At 42.6% G+C, this 17,306-nt stretch overlaps 1 protein-coding gene across 1 annotated transcript in view; it reads left to right on the top strand.

The window, feature by feature from the left end:
* NET1 (neuroepithelial cell transforming 1) overlaps positions 1-17,306 on the top strand; it is an 82,556-nt gene that overhangs the window by 17,712 nt on the left and 47,538 nt on the right. Inside the window, exon 2 of the mRNA XM_070754479.1 lies at positions 12,524-12,590. Coding sequence (XP_070610580.1) covers positions 12,524-12,590 — 67 coding nt within the window. The remainder of the gene's footprint in view (positions 1-12,523; positions 12,591-17,306) is intronic.

Raw genomic sequence — 17,306 nt, 5'->3', positions numbered from 1 at the left:
GTGGAAGGTCTTAAGCATAAAACGTATCAGGAAAGACTTCATGAACTCAATCTGTAGAGTCTGGAGGACAGAAGGGAAAGGGGGGACATTGTCAAAACATTTAAATATGTTAAAGGGTTAAATTAGGTCCAGGAGGGAAGTGTTTTTCATAGGAAAGTGAACACAAGAACAAGGGTACACAATCTGAAGGTAGTTGGGGGAAAGATCAAAAGCAACGTGAGAAAATATTATAGTAGATGCTTGGAGCAAACTTCCAGCAGACGTGGTTGGTAAACCCACAGTTGCTGAATTTAAACATGCCTGGGATAAACATATATCCATCCTAAGATAAAACACAGGAAATAGTATAAGGGCAGACTAGGTGGATCATGAGGTCTTTTTCTGCCATCAGAAAACCACATGGTGGTTTTTATTACTGTTGTTAGCCGCCCTGAGTCTACGGAGAGGGGCAGCATACGAATCCAAACCCACCTCTTCTCCCCCTAGGCCGTTACAACTGTATACATGGTATGTTTGTATGTATGTTTGGTTTTTATATATTAAGGGGTTTTAATTTGCTTTTAGTATTGGATTTTTTTGTATATTGTTCATGATTGTTGTTAGCCGCCCCGAGTTTTCGGAGAGGGGCGGCATATAAATCCAATAAAAGTTGAAACTACTCTACTCTACTCTATTCTGTTGTCTCTTAAGAACAGAAGGTGTCCCGAAATGACCACTCTCCAAGGATTCCAAATAAGATTAATAGAGAACGTGTCCATCATACGTAGCTTAACCTTTACTCAGAATATAAAGCTAGGTTTATTTCAGAGATGATGTGTTGAGCAAACCATAAGACTTAGTTAATATACTAACACTAAATTAAAATTAAGCAATCCAGCCAGCTGCCTGAATAGGTCCCGCTAGAGACTGCTGTGTTTTTCCCATCATTTAAAAAAAAAAACCCACCACTTTAATCTCTTGAGTTATTGCGGGTCTCAAACACAAATCTTCTCCTGCTAATAGTTTATCCAGAAAGTTGCAGGGCTTAATGTGACAGCCGTCTTAACTTCCCACCCATCGTTATCCAAAATAAATTTTTCAAACTGGACAGGAATTCTCCAGTTCCTTCCTCTGCCAACCGACCTATGTTGTTCTCTGAGTTTAAAAGGCCAGCTAGAGTTTCAATACTTCTGGTTGTTATGTTAAAGTAATTTGGAATCGTGGCTTTTGCAGGCGGCAAGACAAGACCGTTGCCAATTTTTAAAGTTAAGATGAGGAAATAACCTTGACATGATGAAAGTATGGAATAGACATGGAATATAGACTTGTTTTTATACAGATCCCTGCTATTTTATTGTTAAAAAATTAACCACAAGAAAAGTAAGCTCTCATCTTGCAACCAGCGACCGGTTAGGTCCCACAGAGTGGGCCTTCTCTGGGTCCCATCAACAAAACAATGTCGTTTGGCGGGGCCCAGGGGAAGAGCCTTCTCTGTGGAGGCCCCGGCCCTCTGGAACCAACTCCCCCCGGAGATTAGAATTGCCCTCACCCTCCTTGCCTTTCGTAAACTTCTTAAAACCCAACTCTGTCGTCAAGCGTGGGGGAACTGAGACATCTCCCCCTGCCTATGTAGTCCTAGTGCATGATATGACTGTATGTATGTTTTTTTATATTGGGGTTCCTTGCTTTTAGATTTTTAAGTGTATAATTGCTATCTTAGATTTTAATTATTAGATTTGTCAGTATATATTGTTTTTTGTCACTGTTGTGAGCCGCCCCGAGTCTGCGGAGAGGGGCGGCATACAAATCTATTTAATAATAATAATAATAATAATAATAATAATAATAATAATATTAATAACCACCATTGAGACCCCCACTTTCTGTTGCTAAACGGGACATTGTTAAGTGAATCTTGTCCCATTTTATGACCTTCTGGCCATAGTTGCTGAGCGAACCTTTGCAATTGTTAAGTTAGTAACATTGTTGTTTAAGTGAATCTGGCTTCCTCATTGGCTTGGCTTGTTAGAAGGTCGCAAAAAGAGGATCACGTGACCCTGGGGACACCGTCATAAATAAGAGTCCAAACAGTCGAATTTTGATCACGTGACCATGGGCATATTGCAGTGGTCACAAGTAGGAAAACCGGTCATAAGTCACTTTTTTATTGATGTTGTAACTTCGAACAGTCACTAAACGAACGGTTGAAAGTTGAGGATTACATTTGTAAAGTAATAAAAGCAGAACAAAAATACAGATTTGTTACATTGTTTTCTTTATTGTTGTTAGCCGCCCTGAGTCTTTGGAGAGGGACGGCATACAAATCTAATAAATAAATAAATAGATAGATAGATAGATAGATAGATAGATAGATAGATAGATAGATAGATAGATAGATGACCTACAAGGCCCCTTGCAACTCTGTTAATCTGTAACTGAACTGTAACTGAGCCCCATGGGATTGGGTAGCATATAAATCTAATAAACAGACAAACAAACAAACAAACAAACTGAGGGGACAGTTGGAGATTATTCTGCATTGTCGGCAGGTTTTGCAGCTATTCTCACTGTTCTTCCTCCTCCATTTTTTACAAGTATATATCTTGCCCAACGAAAGCATTCTCTCTGGTGTGTAATCCTACAGGAGATATCCTGGCATGCTGTGCCAAGCACGCGGCATTTAGAAATGGTAAACCACACTAACTCAGTTTTTATGGCTGTGAAAAATAAACGCAAGATAACCAGCTAAATTTGCAGAGCCTCCTCAACTATTAAGCCGTGTTTTACAAATTGCAAGGGCCAGATGTACACAACACTCCAAGCAAAATCTAAAACACACTTTAGCTAACAGCAATATTTAAACCCAGCCTTGGCCTGTGAAGACTATGGTTTAAGCTAAATCATTATAGACTTTTGAAAAAGAGGTCGTCTAATTTAACCAACCACTCAGTACAGCATCTGCTAACTATTTGGGGAGAGCTGCTATAATTTAAATAGCATTTTGAGCATTATTGGGGCTAAGGAATAGCACACTGAAACAAAAGCAGCCGAACGAAGCAAAATTGAATTCTGCACAACCAAGCAGATCCAAAGTGGGTATAGGATCAGGAAGAAACTGGTAACAAAAGACAGCTTTCATCTGCAGCTTTGGGTCTTATACGATTTATTGCACAGTCAGTCAAAAGTTTAGACTGGATTTGGCATTTTGCTCCCCTGATCGAGTATCTCCCAAGGACCTGGCATAGTTAGAAGTAAAGCGGCCTTTTGCAATTGACAGATGGAGATTTTGTCAATTCCGATGGTTTTCAAATGTCTGCTGAGATCCTTTGGCCCTGCGCCCAGCGTGCCAAGTACCACTTTTATTTACATTATTATTATTATTATTATTATTATTATTATTATTATTATTATTACTTCTACTACTACTATTATTATTATTACTATTATTATTATTTATTTGACTGCTATGCCGCCCAATCCCAAAGGACTCAGGACGGCTTGCAATAATAATATAAATAGAAATACAAATAGATACAGAGCAATAAAAAGAAGTTGAATATAATATAAATTATGTAAAGCCCCATATTAAAAGAAACCAAATTAATGTAAAGCAGTCATAATCCCATACATACGTACCATTCACAGTGTGGCCCTGTCAGTTGTTAGTTCATACCCCCCCTCCCCCCCCCCCCGGCCTGCTGGCAGAGCCAGGTCTTCTTGGCCTTACTGAAGGCCAGTAGGGTGGGAGCAGTACAGACATTGGGGGTAGTTGGCTCCAGAGAGCCGGGGCAGCCACAGAGAAGGCCATCCCCATGTTCCCGCTAACCCAGTGTTTCCCAACCTTGGCAAATAGAAGATATCTGAGCTTCAACTCCCCGAATTCCCCAGCCAGATATCTTCAAGTTGCCAAGGTTGGGAAACACTGTGCTAACCTGCATTGCTTAGTCGACGGGACCCGGAGGAGGCCAACTCTGTGCTCTTATTGGTCTCTGGGAGGTATGCGGCAAGAGGCGGTCCTGTAGATAGTCTAGCCCTGAGCCCTACTTGATGGAGTTACAGGTATACTGTATTGCTACAATTTTTAACTACATTTTTATGCCACCCCATCTCCCAGATAAGGCAGCTCTGGGCCATTTATGAACCCTAAAAAGAAAAATGGGGAAAACGATGTATAAGTCCGTACACAATAAAGGAAGCGATGATTTTTAAGCATAGTCTGCCAAAGGCGTGAGTAATAATAATAATGATAATAATTTAGTAATAATTTATTAGATTTGTATGCCGCCCCTCTGAATAATTAAACGTGCCTTATTTTTACAACTTTTCTTCATCTGCGAGCGCCTCCCACTGGCCATCTAGTTTTTGAGTCTGCGCATGGGGCAGGGCGCATGTGGGTGACTGCGTGCATGTGCAAGATGCATCTGGGGTTGCGCGTGCATGCGCGATGGTGGGTGGATGTGTCATAAGTGCTTGTGTGTGGTGTAGGGTGCACATGGGGGGGTGTCACACACACATTGCATTATACAGTGATACCTCGTCTTACAAAGTTAATTGGTTCTGGGATTAGGTTTGTAAAGTGAAAAGTTTGTAAGATGAAACAATGTTTCCCATAGGAATGAATGGAAAAGCGATTAATGCGTGCAAGCCCAAAACTCACCCCTTTTGCCAGCCGAAGCGCCCGTTTTTGCGCTGCTGGGATTCCCCTGAGGCTCCCCTCCATGGGAAACCCCACCTCCGGACTTCCATTGCCAGCAAAGCACTCGTTTTTGCGCTGCTGTGATTCCCCTGCAGCATCGCAAAAACACGGAAGTCTGGAATTGGTGTTTCCCATGGAGGGGAGCCTCGGGAATCCCAGCAGCGCAAAAACGGGTGCTTCGCTGGAAACAGAAGTCCGGAGGCGGGGCATCCCAGTGACGGCGGCTTGGGTTTGTAAGGTGAAAATAGTTTGGAAGAAGAGGCAAAAAAATCTTAAACCCCGGGTTTGTATCTCGAAAAGTTTGTATGACAAAGGGTTTGTAATCACTGTACTTTTGACACGCGAGGACAAAAACTTTAGCCATCCCCGGCCTGTATCAAGCAGCAAAGCGTCTCTTGGAGCAGACAACATACCGGCAAGCATTCCGGTTTTTCCGGCTCGGCTCCCTCGGTGCAGATTAACTCCGAAGTCGGGGGGAGAAGGTTAAACCAACAAGCCGGGATCCCAGCCAGCCCAAAGGAACTTGCTGTCAAAGCATCTTTAGAGAGGCAAAGCAGAAACGAGAGAGAAAGAACTAAGCATATGGCATAACCATCACATCGAGATGCTCTGGCCAGACCAGGGCAGCCTGGTCTGCGCTCTGCTATTCAAAGGCAGGGAATGTGCCATTTCCAATCCTCGGGATTCACTGATGTCTGGTTTTGAAGCATGACATTTTTCAGCCTGATCTCTCTGCTGGGCGAGGAAGAAAGAAATGATAGAAGCAAAAACCAGTCTGCATTGGTTGCCGATCAATTTCCGGTCACAATTCAAAGTGTTGGTTATGACCTATAAAGCCCTTCATGGCATCGGACCAGAATATCTCCGGGACCGCCTTCTGCCGCACGAATCCCAGCGACCGGTTAGGTCCCACAGAGTCGGCCTTCTCCGGCTTGTTGGTTTAACCTTCTCCCCCCGACTTCAGAGTTAATCTGCACCGAGGGAGCCGAGCCGGAAAAACCGGAATGCTTGCCGGTATGTTGTCTGTGATAGCGTTTTGCCAGCCGAAGCGCCCGTTTTTGCGCTGCTGGGATTCCCTTGAGGCTCCCCTCCATGGGAAACTCCACCTCTGGACTTCCGTGTTTTTGCGATGCTGCAGGGGAATCCCAGCATCGCAAAAACAGGCGCTTCGCTGGCAATGGAAGTTCGGAGGTGGGGCATCCCAGTGGTGGCAGAGGGTTCGTAAGGTGAAAATAGTTCGGAAGAAGAGGCAGAAAAATCTTAAACCCCGGGTTTGTATCTCGAAAAGTTCGTATGATGAGGGGTTCGTAAGATGAGGTATCACTATATATATTTCTTTATCTAATAGAAAAAGAAAAAACAATTCCATCACTCCAACTATTAAACTAATTAAGAAATAAGAGTAAAGTTTACAGATTTCAGAATGCTATAAATCATAAACTACCTTGCCGTTGTAACTTTAAACATACAGTAAACGGACTCTTGTTAAGTCGAGGTAGTCAAGGCTTAATCCTCTGTTTTTGACGTACAGTACTGAGAAAGCAACCGAAAATTTTTGTCCTTAACTCCAATCCACTGGGCTTGCAAAGCATTTTACTCATGCTCAAATTGGACTAGTAGTTGGGTTTGTGATTTAGCACAGGGGTCTCCAACCTTGGCAACTTTTAAGACTTGTGGATTTCAACTCCCAGAATTCACAAGTCTTAAAGTTGACTTATTTATTTATTTACTTATTTATTTACTTATTTATTTACTTACTTATTTACTTACTTATTTATTTACTTATTTATTTACTTACTTACTTACTTACTTACTTACTTACTTACTTACTTACTTACTTACTTACTTACTTACTTATTTATTGGATTTGTATGCCGCCCCTCTCCGTAGACTCGGGGCGGCTAACAACAGTAGTACAAAACAGCATGTAAATCCAATACTAAAACAGTTAAAAAACCCTTATTTGTAAAACCAAGCATACATACAAACAAACAAACAAACATACCATGCATAAATTGTAAAGGCCTAGGGGGAAAGAATATCTCAGTTCCCCCATGCCTGATGGCAGAGGTGGGTTTTAAGGAGCTTACGAAAGGAGAGGAGGGTGGGGGCAATTCTAATCTCCAGGGGGAGTTGGTTCCAGAGGGCCGGGGCCACCACAGAGAAGGCTCTTCCCCTGGGGCCTGCCAAATGACATTGTTTTGTTGACGGGACCCGTAGAAGGCCAACTCTGTAGGACCTAACCGGTCGCTGGGATTCATGCGGCAGAAGGCAGTCTAGTAGATATCCTGGTCCGGTGCCATGAAGGGCTTTATAGGTGATGACCAACACTTTGAATTGTGACCGGAAACTGATCGGCAACCAATGCAGACTGCGGAGTGTTGGTGTGGCATGGGCATACTTAGGGAAGCCCATGATTGCTCTCGCAGCTGCATTCTGCACGATCTGAAAGGTAGCCCCATGTAGAGAGCGTTACAGTAGCCGAGCCTTAGCACGTTGTAGCTCGGACCTGTTTTTCTTTTTTAGCCTCTTATGTGATGCTTACGTTTAACTGCTCAGTTACTCTATACGTCCTGGAAATACATTGCTTTGGTTAAAGCCTGATTTATTAGCTCCTGCGAATGCAGCCACCTGTCCTTTGAACCTGCCCGAGATCTGTTCCTTTCCGATTAGATTTACAGCCGTTCAGAAGTGAGCAAATTTTGTTAGGAAATCAACTTCCCTGCGGCTGGACTCGGATCACGGGAACGGTCTCTACGCTCCACAGCTGGATCTTTAAACCTGTGAACTGAAGACTGGGAGGGGGAAAAAAGAGAGGAAAGTTCTAAAAGGATCCATTTTTCTACCCACCCCGTTTCTAGTCTTTGAAGTAGGCAACGTGGAGATTGATGGCTTCAGCAGCTGGGTTGTAGGAAGACAACCCATAATAGACCTTTACTGATGGGGGTTCCCCAGAGGCACTAAGGACCTTCCTGCCAAATCCCAAACTGGTTTCAATTTCTCCCCTAAAGGAAGTCGAGCCATTGTTCGGTCTTCCTCAAGTAAATATTTTGGAATTTCTAATTTTCGTAAGAAGCTTATGGCCAGACTGGACAGGCGGGGCAGGCATGATAGCAGTCTTTCAGCATTTGAAGGGCTGCCCCAAAGAAGAGAGGGGTCAGCTTGTTTTCCAAAAAGCACCAGAAGGCAAGAAACAATAGATGGGAATGAATGAAGGAGAGAAGCAATCTAGGGAAGGAGAAACCTCCAGACAGTGAGAACAATCAACCAGTGGAACAGCTTGCCACCAGAATTTGTGGGTGGCCCCAACAATGGAGGTTTTAAAGTATTTACTTACTTACTTACTTACTTACTTACTTACTTACTTACTTACTTACTTACTTACTTACTAACTAATTTTATTCTACTTTTTGCCAATCAATCCCGAAGGACTCAGTGCAGTTTACAACAATATAAAAATACAAATATAGTAAAAAAGAAGTCAAATATGGAAAAAAATTCTAAAACCCCAGTAAATAAAACCTACAAAAAGATATGGATCAAATTGAACGGGTCCAAAGACAGACTGCAAAAATGGTGGAAGGTCTTACCAGGAAAGACTCAATGAACTCCATCTGTAGAGTGTGGAGGACAGAAGGGAAAGAGGGGACATGATAAAAACATTTAAATATGTTAAAGGGTTAAATAAGGTTCAGGAGGGAAGTGTTTTAATAGGAAAGTGAACACAAGAACAAGGGGACACAATCTGAGCTTAGTTGGGGGAAAGATCAGAAGCAACGGGAGAAAATATTATTTGACTGAAAGAGTAGTAGATGCTTGGAACAAACTTCCATCAGATGTGGTTGGTAAATCCACAGTAACTGAATTTAAACATGCCTGGAATAAACATATATCCATCGTAAGATAAAATACAGGAAATAGTATAAGGCGAGACTAGATGGACCAGGAAGCCTTTTTCTGCCGTCAATCTGCTATGTTTCTATGTTTCTAAACACATAACTCAATTAATCCAGACAACGCACATACATAGCATTCAATGTAATTTGGCCATGACAGATGTCAGTTCATGGCCCCCAGGCCTGCCGGCAAAGCCAGGTCTTTGTAGTCTTTCGTAAGGCCTGTAGAGTGGGAGCAGTACGGACATTGAGGGGGAATTGGTTCCATAGAGCCGGGGCAGCCACAGAGAAGGCCCTCCCCTGCGGTCCCGCCAACCTGCATTGCTTAGTCGATGGGACCTGGAGGAGATCAACCCTGTGTGATCTTATTGGTCTCTGGGAGCTAGGCGGAAGGAGGCGGTCTTGTAAATAGTCTGGCCCTGAGGCATGTAGGACTTTATAGGTGATAACCAACACCTTGAATTGTGACTGGAGACTAATCGGTAGCCAGTGCAGCTCACGGAGTATAGGTGTTATATGGGTGTAGCGAGGAACACCCATGACAGCTCTCGCGGCTGCATTTTGGACTCTTTCTTTCTTTCTTTCTTTCTTTCTTTCTTTCTTTCTTTCTTTCGTGTTACAGTTGGAAGGGACCATGCGGGTCATCAAGTCCAACCCCCTGCCTAAGCAGGAACCCTACAGCATCCCAGCCAAATGGCAGTGCAATTTCCTCTTTAAAATGTCCAGGGTATTGGAGTTCACAACGTCCGCTGGTAGGTTGTTCCACTGGTTGATCGTTCTGACCGTCAGGAAGTTCTTCCTTATTTCCCGGTTGAATCTCTCCTTGGTCAGCTTCCAGCCGTTGTTCCGAACACTCTTCAAGGGGGGCGCGTTGCAATAATCAAGACGGGAGGTAGTGAGGACCTGAGTGACTGTGTGTAAAGCCTCCTGATCCAGGTAGGGCTGCAACTGGTGCACCAGGTGAGCCTGGGCAAAGGTTCCCCTTGGCCACAGCTGAGAGATGGTGATTAAGGCTCAGCTGTGGCTTCAGGAGGACATCCAAGTTGCGGACCCTCTCTGAAGGGGTCAATGTCCCTTCCCCCCAGAACAATGGACGGACAGTAGAGATGGGGCTGAAATGGTATAGACCAAGGATAGGCAAAGTTGGCTCTCCTGTGACATGTGGACTTCAACTCCCAGAATTCCTGAGCTAGCATGATTGCCTTAGGAATTCTGGAAGTTGAAGTCCACAAGTCACAGAAGAGCCAACTTTGCTTACCCCTGGTATAGACCAATGATGGTGAACCTATGGCACGTGTGTGTCATCACCAGCTGGTCTTCGGGTTTCTGGTGCTCTGGCACATGGACATGCATACACGTTCTGGTTTGGGCCCTCGGTGCCTAAAAGGTTTGCCATCCCTGGTATAGACGGTCTCCTGCTTCAACTGGGGGTTGGACTAGAAGACCTCCCAAGGTCCTTTCCAGGTCTGCTCTGACTTTTGCTGGAGCACCAGCTGTCTCGGTTTTCACTCTGCGTTTGCAGTGTAAGGCAACAAAGCTCAAGGCCTATTTGCAGAGATCAGAAGTAAAGATTGGTGCGTTAATTGCTGTAATTACCCCTGAGGTAGGTCCGTCAGAACTTTGAACAGTTGTTAAGCAATTGGTCGTATGTCGAGGTCTACCTTTATATAGGGACCAAAGGTCTTCAAACTCGGCCACTTTTAAGACTTGTGGATTTCAACTCCCAGGATTCTGGGAGTTGAAATCCACAAGTCTTAAAGTAGCCAAGTTTGGGAACCCCGATACAGGACCTTCTCAGTCAGGCATGTAATTTATCGCCAGGTCCCAAACAGGAGGAAAACCGTGGTTTATTGATTTTTGCCGCCCCTTGTCGCCCCTATTTGCTCCTTTTGCAGAGATTCTGAGCAGCTTGCAAAGGACTAGCGCCCCAAAATTAAAAACTCAGACAGTCCTTGAAATTAAAAATTTGCTTAGTGACTGTTCGAAGTCACAACAGCATTGGGACAAGTGTCCTAGGACCATTTGTGAATGGTGAACACAAGAACAAGGGGTTACAGTCTGAGGCGAGTTGGGGGAAAGATCAGAAGCAACGTGAGAAATTTTATTTTACTGAAAGAGTAGTAGATCCTTGGAACAAACTTCCAGCAGACGTGGTTGGTAAATCCACAGTCATTGAATTGAAACATGCCTGGGATAAACATCTATCCATCCTAAGATAAAATACAGGAAATAGTATAAGGGCAGACTAGGTGGACCAGGAGGTCTTTTTCTGCCGTCAATCTTCTATGTTTCTATTTTGACATTTGGAAGTTTGACTACTGACTCATCCTGAGTCCCATGGGATTGTGCCGCATATAAATCAAATAAATTAAATTTATGACAGTCACAGCGTCTCGGGTCGTGGGCTCCACTTTTGCAAGCTTCCGACAAGCAAAATCCACGGGGAAGCCAAATTACGCTTAACCATCTGTGGTTCATTTAACAACTGCAGTGATTCACTTAACAATATGGCTTTGGACCAGAGTACCTCCGGAACTGCCTACTACCGCACGAATCCCAGCGGCCAATAAGGTCCCATAGAGTTGGCCTTCTCCGGGTCCCATCGACTAAACAATGTCGTTTGGCGGGCCCAAGGGGAAGAGCCTTCTCTGTGGTGGCCCCGGCCCTCTGGAACCAACTCCCCCCCGGAGATTAGAATTGCCCCCACCTTCCCTGTCTTTCGTAAATTACTCAAGACTCATTTATACCACCATGCATGGGGGAGTTGAGATATTCCTTCCCCCTAGGCCATTACAAGTTATGCATGGTATGTTTGTGTGTATGTTTGGTTTTATAATAAGGGCTTTTAGTTGTTTTATTATTGGATTGTCACATGCTGTTTTTATCATTGTTGTTAGCCGCCCCGAGTCTACGGAGAGGGGCGGCATACAAATCCAATAAATTATTATTGTTGTTGTTGTTGTTGTTGTTGTTGTTAATAGTGGCAGAAAAGTCTCAAAATGGGGTAAAAAACTCCTTTAACAAGCATCTCGCATAATTCTGGGCTCAATGGTGTTTGTAAGTCAAGGATGAACTGAATCAAACACACAATAAATTTCAGGCACTTTGTAGGCATACTTTAAAGTCATTTGAAATCGTTTTAAAGCTTCCTTGGCAGCCGCCTTAATTACCGTATAAGACGCACCTTAGGTTTTTTGGGAGGAAAATAGGGGTGGGTGGGAGAAATCTGCCTACCAGGTATTCATCTGGCTAGCGTCCTTAGTCATCTTCACCACATTATTTTATCCCCTGGTTAAGGCTTTAAAAAAACTTTATTTGGAGAGAGTAGCAATGAAAAAAAGCTTGCAAAAATTTAGGGCTGGGGAAAAAAACTCCTTCAGAGAGAGTAGCCATGAAAAAGCCTGCAAGCCAGAAAGATCGTTAGCACCTCGTTAGGGCTAGAGGAAACATTCTTTGAAGTGATTAGCAATTTTAAAAAGCTTGCAAGCCAGTAAGCTAGCGGTTCGAAAAAGCTACATTCTGAGTATAAGCCGCACGCAAATTTTCAGCCTCCTTTAGGGAGGAAAAAGGTGTGTCTTATACTCTAAAAAATACGGTATTAAGGCCGATGAAATTGACAGTCTTATTTAACTGTTTAATTATTTGATCTTTAACACCACCCACTCATCAGTGTGACTCTGGGCAGTTTGCAGAGAATTGGAAACCGTGTTAAAAGCTTCTGGGAGGAATAAATTAGATGCCTCTCACTTAAGTGGGACCACACATATATCTTACTCAGAGCCTGCTGGAAGAACCAGGCCTTGTTCCTCTCCTGGGGGCAAGTAGTATCACGGCCACGGAGCCCCATAGAATCAGTGGAGCCCAGATTGTGCTGACCCATTTATTTAGAGGGCGGGAAAGCAAAGATACCAGAGTATGGTTTTATATATAGATAAACCTTTTCTGCCTGCAGGTACCCTTTGCGACGAGGAAGTTCGTTCACGTTTCTAACGCCTGGATCGCAGTGGGATTTTAGTTTGGTAAGTCAAAGTAAATGGATTCTCTGCTTTGTTTTGTTTGCCTGTCGTATCATGTTTGTGCTTCAAATGGTTGTGCAGCATTGCAGGCAGGACTGTAATTATACCGATGTTTTTCAACCCTGGCAATTTTTAAGACGGGTGGGTATGACTGGGGAATTCTGGGGGTGGAAGTCCACCCATCTTAATGGGTGGATGATTAGGGTCCTGGAAGCTACAACATACAAAGAACGGTTGCAGGAATTGGATCTGTCTGCTGTAACGAAGAGAAGGACTATGGGTGACATGATGTCAATATTCCAGTACATGATGGACACCCCCCCCCCCAAGTAGTGGGGACCCACCTATTCTTCAAAGCACCACAAGACAAGACAAAAAACAATGGATGGAAACTAATGAAGGAGAGAAGCAACCTGGAACTGAGGGGAAATTCCCTGACAGTAAGAACAATTGATCAGTGGGATGATTTGCCTTCAGAGGTTGTGGGTGCTGCATCACTGGAGGTTTTCCAGAAGAGATGGTACAACCATTGGATTGGAATGGTAGAGGGCCGTGATGGCAAACCATTGTATGTTACGTTATGTTACGTTATTCCGCCCCGAGTCTTTGGAGAGGGGCAGCATACAAGTCTAATAAATAATAACATTTAAATATGTTAAAGGGTTAAATAAGGTCCAGGAGGGAAGTGTTTTTAATAGGAAAGTGAACACAAGAACAAGGGGGCACAATCTGAAGTTAGTTGGGGGGGAAATCAGAAGCAACGTGAGAAAATATTATTTTACTGAAAGAGTAGTAGATCCTTGGAACAAACTTCCAGCAGACGTGGTTGGTAAATCCACAGTAACTGAATTTAAACATGCCTGGGATAAACATAGATCCATTGTAAGATAAAATACAGGAAATAGTATAAGGGCAGACTAGATGGACCATGAGGTCTTTTTCTGCCGTCAGTCTTCTTCTATGTTGTTAATAATAATAATAATAATAATAATAATAATAATAATAATAATAATAATATTGTTATTATTACTGTATTATTATTATTGTTTTATTATCATTGTTTTATCATCATCATCAACATTATTATTATTATCATTATCATTATTATTATTATTATTAATTATTATTATTAATTATCATTATTGGATTTATATGTCGCCCCTCTCCGAGGACTCGTGGCGGCTAACAACAGATAGAAAAGATAATACAGTATAGAAACCTAAATCAAATTAATTTAAATCTGAATCTATACTGCTCAGGAGGGAACCCTCAAAGAACACGTCCTAGATCTGAATGAATGAAATGGTCTCATTGAATCCTTTGTTTTGTACAAAGTTGAATGTGCACAACAGCAGGTGAAGTTGATTGTCCATCAGTGTTGCTTCCTAAGTGGACAGTTTGATTTCACAGACGTTTGATTTACTTGCAGTTATATTGTCTTGTTTAAGTGTTCCCTTTAATTTATTTTTTTTGAGCAGTGTATTAATCTAAACCCCCCAATTTTATTAAAAACCAGCCATGCCCACTCAAACAGCAACCCTAGGTGGCATTCATTGGCCAGGGGGCTAGAGTCTAATCGACCCAAGCCTGGCGACACAGGTGAGTCTTAAGACTCTTGCGGAAGGTGAGGAGGGTGGGGGCAGTACGAATCTCCGGAGGGAGCTGATTCCAGAGGGCTGGGGCCCCCACAGAGAAGGCCCCGCCAAGTGACATTGTCTAGTTGACGGGAGCTGGAGAAGGCCGACTCTGTGGGAGTTGACCGGTCGCTGGGACTCATGCGGCAGGTGGCATGCAAAGCCATATATGAGGACACGTGGGGGCAGCTCCAGATGGTTTTCAGCCTTGGGGAAGGCTGTTTTTGCTCTCCCCAGGCTTCAGGAGGCTTCCCTGAATTCTCAGGAGGGTGAAAAATAGCCCAACGGGCAAACTTTAACTGTTTTTAGTATTGGATTATTATTATATGCTGTTTTATTACTGTTGTTAGCCGCCCGGAGTCTGCGGAGAGGGGCGGCATACAAATCCAATAAATAAAAATAATAATAATAAATAATAATAAAATAAAACTAGAAGTCCACTTTTCCAAACCTCCAGTTTGCCTGTTGGGCCATTTTTTTGCATTTGAATCCGCCCCATCTGAAAGGATGTTGGCTGGGGAATTCTGGGAGTGGACGTCCACCCAACTGAAAACATGCAGGCTGGGGGTGGATTCTGGGAATTGAAGTCCAGCATCTTCAAAGTACCAAGGTTGAGAAATAACAGAACCAAAGCGATCGTGGTTGGCTTATCTTCATCGCTTTTAGCAAAGCCCTCCATGTCGGGTTCTCCCTCCCACTTCCTTCCCTTTAATTGCTGGCTGTCATCCTTTCATCTCGTAAATCAACGCAACCTTTTTCCCCTGGGGATTTATTCTCCATTATAACAGAGTTTTTAAAAGTCATGTAACCGTATGATCTTCCCCACTTTGATCCTGGGGCCAAAGAGGCCGTTCTTTAAGGCAGTGATCCTAATCTATTGCCATATCCAGGAAACAGGAGGGGGGAAGTGAGAAATCATTCTTTTTTGAAGGATAGCAATAAATGGACAATCCAGAATTGGTACTGGTACATGGTGGACCACATCCACATCGAAATCATGGAAATAAGGTTAAATAACTTTGGTGAAAATAAATTGGAGAAGCTGATGGCACGATGGAATAAGGTGAAAAATTATATCTTAAGTAGAATTTATGACGACAATGTGAAAAATAAATTCCAATCACTTTTTGTATGTAAAGAAATGTAAACCGGAGCTAAGGAAGAAATTGAAACTTATTGCAAATAATTTAACCCCCTAAATGGTGGTGGGGTTTATTGGTGTTGGGCACTTTTTCTTTAAGTATTTTTGTTTTGTTTGTTGTAATAAAATTTAATAAATATATATATATATATTTTTTAAAAAAGAAATCATTCTTTTTGCTGGTCTTAGAGGACCCTCCGAATTAGAAAGGCCTGTTTTTGAAAACTGGGACTGAAACTGAACAGGGGGAGATTCACCCTAGAAATAAGGAGGAACTTTCTGACCGTAAGAACCATCAGCCCACGGAATGGCTTCCCTTCGGACGTTGTGGGGGCTTCATCCCTTGAGACTTACAAGAAGGGATTGGACTGCCATTGGTCAGAAATGGTGCAGGGTCTCCTGCCTGAGCAGGGGGTTGGACTAGATGACCTACAACAGGGATGGAGAACCTTTCTTTCCCTCAGGTGCCGAAAGAGTCTATGTGTGCATTATCGCGCATGCACGAGTGCTCACACCCATAATTCAATGCCTGGGGAGGGCGAAAAGAGCTTCCCCCATCCCCAGAGGGGGATGCCCCAGCATAACTGTGGCAACAACCTGCTTCCTCAGCTACTGATATTTCTCCACGGCTTAGCCGTTTGGTATAGACACATAGAAGACTGACAGCAGAAAAAGACCTCCTGGTCCATCCAATCTGCCCTTATACTATTTCCTGTGTTTTATCTTAGGGTGGATCTGTGTTTATCCCAGGCATGTTTAAACTCAGTGACTGTGGATTTACCAACCATGTCTGCTGGAAGTTTGTTCCAAGCATCTACGACTCTTTCAGTCAAATAATATTTTCTCACATGGCTTCTGATCTTTCCCCCACTAACCTCAGATTGTGTCCCCTTGTTCTTGTGTTCACTTTCCTATGAAAAACAGTTCCCTCCTGAACTTTATTTAACCCTTTAAATAAAAGAAACCTCATCATTCCAAGCAGCTTCTGGCCCTGACGTGGGTCTCTTAAGAGAGAAATGCTGGTTTGATGTCCATAAATGCAAAGGGATTAATAATTCTTGGAATTAGGCTGTTTCTGCATTCTTACGATTTTTTCTTGTGAACTACTCTGTTTGCTCTTAATCTCAGCCTGGAGTTCATTATATTACTAAGGCACATGGTAAAAGGAGTTATTTTCAGCTCATTTCAGTAGAAATGATGAGTAGAAGGTCAAAGCGCTTGTGCCGTTTAAACGCTTAACTGTATTTTTAAATATGATGGGCATTAGGCAACTCATGACTCACTGGATCGTCCTTCCAGAGATATTAAATAAGCTAAACAGAAACAGAATGACCACAGATGGACAGAAGAGACCATCATTTGTATGTTTTAGTTCTGGTTGTGAGCTGCCTAGAGTCCCTAGGGAGTTGGACGGCATACAAATTGGATGTATGTATGTATGGATGGATAGAAATAGATAGATAGATAGAGAGATAGAGATAGAGATAGATAGATAGATAGAGATAGATAGAGATAGGTAGATAGATAGGTAGATAGATAGATAGATAGATAGATAGATAGATAGATAGATAGATAGATGATAGATGATAGATAGAGATAGATAGATAGATAGATAGAGATAGATAGATAGATAGAGATAGATAGATAGAGATAGATAGAGATAGATAGATGATAGATAGATAGATAGATGATAGATAGATAGATAGATGATAGATAGATGATAGATAGATAGATAGATAGATGATAGATGATAGATAGAGATAGATAGATAGATAGATAGATAGAGATAGATAGATAGATAGAGATAGATAGATAGATAGAGATAGAGATAGATAGATGATAGATAGATAGATAGATAGATAGAGATAGATAGATAGATAGAGATAGAGATAGATAGATGATAGATAGATGATAGATAGATAGATGATAGATAGATAGATGATA

Source organism: Erythrolamprus reginae, chromosome 6 (assembly GCF_031021105.1).
Source record: "Erythrolamprus reginae isolate rEryReg1 chromosome 6, rEryReg1.hap1, whole genome shotgun sequence".
Lineage (NCBI taxonomy): Eukaryota > Metazoa > Chordata > Lepidosauria > Squamata > Dipsadidae > Erythrolamprus > Erythrolamprus reginae.
This window is presented reverse-complemented; position numbering and strand designations above follow the sequence as displayed.